Source organism: Cucumis sativus, chromosome 2 (genome assembly GCF_000004075.3).
Source record: "Cucumis sativus cultivar 9930 chromosome 2, Cucumber_9930_V3, whole genome shotgun sequence".
Taxonomy (NCBI): Eukaryota; Viridiplantae; Streptophyta; class Magnoliopsida; order Cucurbitales; family Cucurbitaceae; genus Cucumis; species Cucumis sativus.
In genome coordinates this window covers 12,854,302-12,858,777 of record NC_026656.2, presented here as the reverse complement: position 1 = coordinate 12,858,777, position 4,476 = coordinate 12,854,302, and the positions used below count along the sequence as shown (strand labels likewise).

The 4,476-nt window shown below is 28.0% G+C and overlaps 1 protein-coding gene across 1 annotated transcript; it reads right to left on the bottom strand.

Moving 5' to 3' along the window:
- Nucleotides 1–1,529: 1,529 nt before the first annotated feature.
- Nucleotides 1,530–2,427, bottom strand: LOC101222974 (auxin-induced protein X10A). The gene has a single exon (XM_004147008.3). It carries the CDS (start codon nucleotides 2,326–2,328, stop codon nucleotides 1,867–1,869), a length of 462 nt encoding a protein of 153 aa, XP_004147056.1. The 5' UTR covers nucleotides 2,329–2,427; the 3' UTR covers nucleotides 1,530–1,866.
- Between the last annotated feature and the right edge of the window lie 2,049 nt (nucleotides 2,428–4,476).

The following is a 4,476-nucleotide window of genomic DNA, read 5'->3' as shown; positions in this document are numbered from 1 at the left end:
TTTATTTTTAAAAAATGAGGAGATGGACAAAGAAGAAAACTCATCATTTTTAATGTCATATTTATTTCACATGCACCTTATCACCCTTATTCTCTTTTTATATACCAAACGATCTCTGGTTTTATCGTATAATTAATATTTGTACTTATGAGCATCATCTATATATACTTTTAAACTGGAATTTATGAATTTTGGTGATGACTTAAAACTTTTTTTATATTACAAATTTAATCTCTATGGTTTGAAAAAAAAAACTTAGTCTCGTTATCATTCGGTGAAATCGTCATAATTAGAATTGAAAGTTTTCATGGCTTGATGGGGATATTTTTTGTGGTTTGATTTTGAATAATTTTTTACATTTCTTTATGTGATTTGTCGATTAATTCGTGAGATATTTGTTAATTTAATTTGAAGTAAGATTAATTTCACTATGTATTCAGCTTCGTAAAGTTGTTTGTTGAGTCAAGTACTATACAGAAACACTTATTAATGGTTTTATATATATAAAAGCCACCTAAATACGTATACAGATGAGTATTGGATATTCAACCTCGAAGAAAATGTCAACCTCGAAGGAAACGTCATGTCAATCATTATTAAGCTAAAGTTTATTTTGAAAAAAAGTTGTAAACAATAAATTACTTTTAACGTATTCAACCCATTAAACTTGAATTCAAATCGTAAAAGTTAACAAGTAAACTAACATATTTATAACACAATAATTTTGGTTAGGACAACTAAAAGTAGCCTTAGCCCTACAAAGTTCGAGGATAAAAAGAGATAAAAATTAATAGATGATGTTGATTGATCAGCTAGTGAAGTTGATGATTATCGCAAGAAAAAATAATACTTACTACCTCTTAAACTACACCCGTCTTTCCGTTGTTCATTGAGTCATCCACCTACATTTTCTTAATCAATCTCTTTTTTTCTTCTCCTTTTAGTTATAGCTAAAATAAAATGATTGGTTCGTAGTAAAGTTAAATTAAAAAAAGAAATTGCGATTATTATGGTATTTGAGACCTTGAATAATCTTTTTTTTTTTAAGGTTGCTAATGTAAGCATATAGAAATGCTTTACTTTACTTTACTTTTACACACTTTTTTTTTCCAATATTTTTTTTAAATGGAAAAAAGAAAGTAAGCCTTTTGTTGACTTTAATACCCACTTGTCTCATCTTATTTAAATCACTTTAATCACATACTAATACTAATTATTGTTAATATCATTGCATAATTTTTCTTCTAATTCACTGGTCAAATTAAATCTATAAAAAATGTATTAAAACTTAAATAAATTATTTTAAATATAACAAAATCAACCAAAAATATATAGATAAAATGTCACAATTAACTAATACTATATCTACCACGTATAAATTGTGATATTTTCTACTCAAATTTAGGTGGTTCAGGAGAGAAAATGAATTGTGTATTTGAAAATATTTTTAAAAAATTGAACTTTGGAATATTTTGAATGCTCAAACTTATTAAGTATCATCTTAAAAATCGAAATTATGAACTATGGTATGAAGGAAGATTTGATGTATAATTTTCTTCAATTAATTTCTACTAAGAAAAGTTAATGGAAGCCTCTCATTAGGGCATTTACAAGCTATGAAAGAAAAGAGGAATTTAAAAAAAAAAAACGAACCTCCGATTCCACGCCGACAGACTTGCCGTTAATGGCCGTCTCTCCGGCCAAATCTGACCGAAGGAGGACCCGTAGCTTCAATATAAACCGATAATTTTACGGCTATGATATTTGTTAGCACATAAAGTAAAAGAGAAGAGGTTTATCCACTCAGCGCAACTCGATTCATCGATCCTCCGAGTCGACTCGGCGGCAACTCACCTCAACAACTCTTCAACAAACGGATTTATTATCGGAAAATCCATAGAGTAAAGGTCTCGATTCGCCTAAGAACTCGAGGTTTTTACTTCTAACATCTTCATCGCATCGCCTTGTTAAATCCTTAAGATTGGAAGTTCGCGATGAGTTACTCAACTCAGAGTGAGCGACGACTCGGAGAACCTCTTCAAAGACCGATTCGTCACAGGGAAGAGCCAGAGGACCTCGGGTTTCGAAGCCGTATTCTTCTTCCGCTTGTGAGAGTAACTTAAGGAAGATCGGATGGTTAAGGAAGGTTGTGCGGACGATGAATCGACGACAGCCGGTGCCGACGCAGACGGCGATGTGACCGGCGGGAACGTCGGATGGCGGTGCTGTACAAGCAGCTGCACGTGCTTTCTTGCGCCAGTGTTGAAGCATTTGACGGAGGCGGACAATGCGACGGATCTTGTGGCTTTTTGAGGTCTCCGGTGACATATTGGTTTTCTCCGGTGAAGGTGATTGCAAAAAGGAGAAACGATAAAAGCGCTTTTTCTTGTAGTGCGTTTGCGGGGTTGTTTCGTTTTGGGGATTTGAAGGAGCCTTAATAAGTACAACTGTACCAAATTGCCCTTCATATTCAACATATTTACTTTCTTTGTTTTTTCTTTTGGTTGATATCTCAATTTTACGATAATATATCATATTTCTAAATTTCAAATTCTATCAAAAAAAAAAAATATATCTCTTCATATCTATAATTCATATAATCATTTCGATTTATAGACTCTAATGTTTATTTTATTATATTCTATTCAAATTAGAAAGACTAAATGATTTTTTAAAGTGTTATATTTACATTAGTAACTTTTTATTGTTTATGTCTTATGTTTCACAATTCTTTTACAACATAATAGAAAGGTAGATATACTAATAAAAAATTAAGAACCAAATGGTATTTTAACATAAGGATTGTTTTAAAATTTTAAATTTTTTGTTAAATAGGTTAGAAATTTCATTTTTTTTTCTTTGAGTATATCTTTACAAGAGTTGACGGATTTTTTTGTAATATATGATCTAATTTAAAATTTTGAAAAACCAAAAACTTTAAAGTTTTAGATGTTTTTTTAAAAATTCTTAGAGTTGTTTTAAAAATAAAAATTCAATTACCTATCAAACGTGGTTAAAAGCTTGAAAAGATAAACGACTAAGGTTGTGATTGATTTTTTTATTAAATTAAATTTTTAGTGTCTTAGTTTTAGAATTGGATCAAATAGATTCTTATTAAATTAGTATAATTAAATCACAAACGTTAAATGCTCAACTCGTTAAATTTTTTAAATTTGTCAAATCTAACATCTAAAAGAATTAAAAATTTATTATACACTCTTGCAATATATTTTTGTACTTGCCTACTACCCTAGATATTAAAAAATGTCAAAAAAAATTAATCCAAAGGCATCATCACAATGCAATTAGTAGCTAGTTATGTATTATTCGAAAAACGAAAGAAAAAAAAATGTAACAATATCTCAAATTTGTATTGAATAGTAATTAAGATTCATGCATGTTACGGAATCTACCTCCAACAAATATTACGAGACAATTACAATGTGTAAAACTTTATTGTAATATAATTTTTCTAATGGTTAAAATTGTGCAAAACTCCATCGTATAATTTTTCTTCTAGTAAAAGTTTTATTTTATTACAACACTCGAGTTCTAATGTGATAATACTACATCAAATTATTTATCACCAACGACTATCTCTTTGTGTTTTGTTGTTTGCGTTTTTAATCCTATTTCAAAAGTCCTTCCAAAGTTTTGAAAATTATATGTACGTATAAAGTATAGTTAATAAAAAGATGAAAATTAGAATCATAAAAAATGTGTAAACAAAATAACTATCAAACTGATAAATAAATATTGAAGCGAATAAGTTCTTTCATGTGGGTTTCCAAGTAGTTCATGCTGGCATATTATATTTTTTGTATTATTTAAATTATAAACATGTAGTTTAATGTCACATTATTAAGCATGCTTTTATTTTTATTTTCCCTATTATAAAATATGAATTAAATAATATTACACATTTTATATCTTAAATTAAAAGTTGTCTAGAAGACGTTAAAATAGAAAGATCAAACATTTCATCTCAATCATAAAATTAAAGTCCATGTCGATTACAATTAATCTATATAAACTTTGACTCTGACATGTGATGTTACGAAAGTTCATAAGATATTAAATCATAATTAGGTAGTCATTATTATAGATTGATCGACTTATTTCATCTTGACTTATTTATATTAAAGAAAATGTTGATAAAAGTATTCTTGTTTATCCTTAACAAATATAAAACACATTACTTTGAAATTAATAAAAGTTGTTTTTGAATAATAAAACAATATATAAGAGCGAGATTGTTGAAATTAGTAAGTTTTGAAAGATACTAAACATTAAGTAAACTGGTTTAGTATAAAGCTAGATGTGATGAAGAAATTAAAAACTTAATTATAACTCTTTGTGTAAATATGTTAAGAAAGCTGGAAAGATATTAAATTTTTGATAAGTAATTAAAAGAAAAAGAGGAAAATTTTAAACTTTATATTAATACTCATTTCATTCAACATTTGAGACGTCATA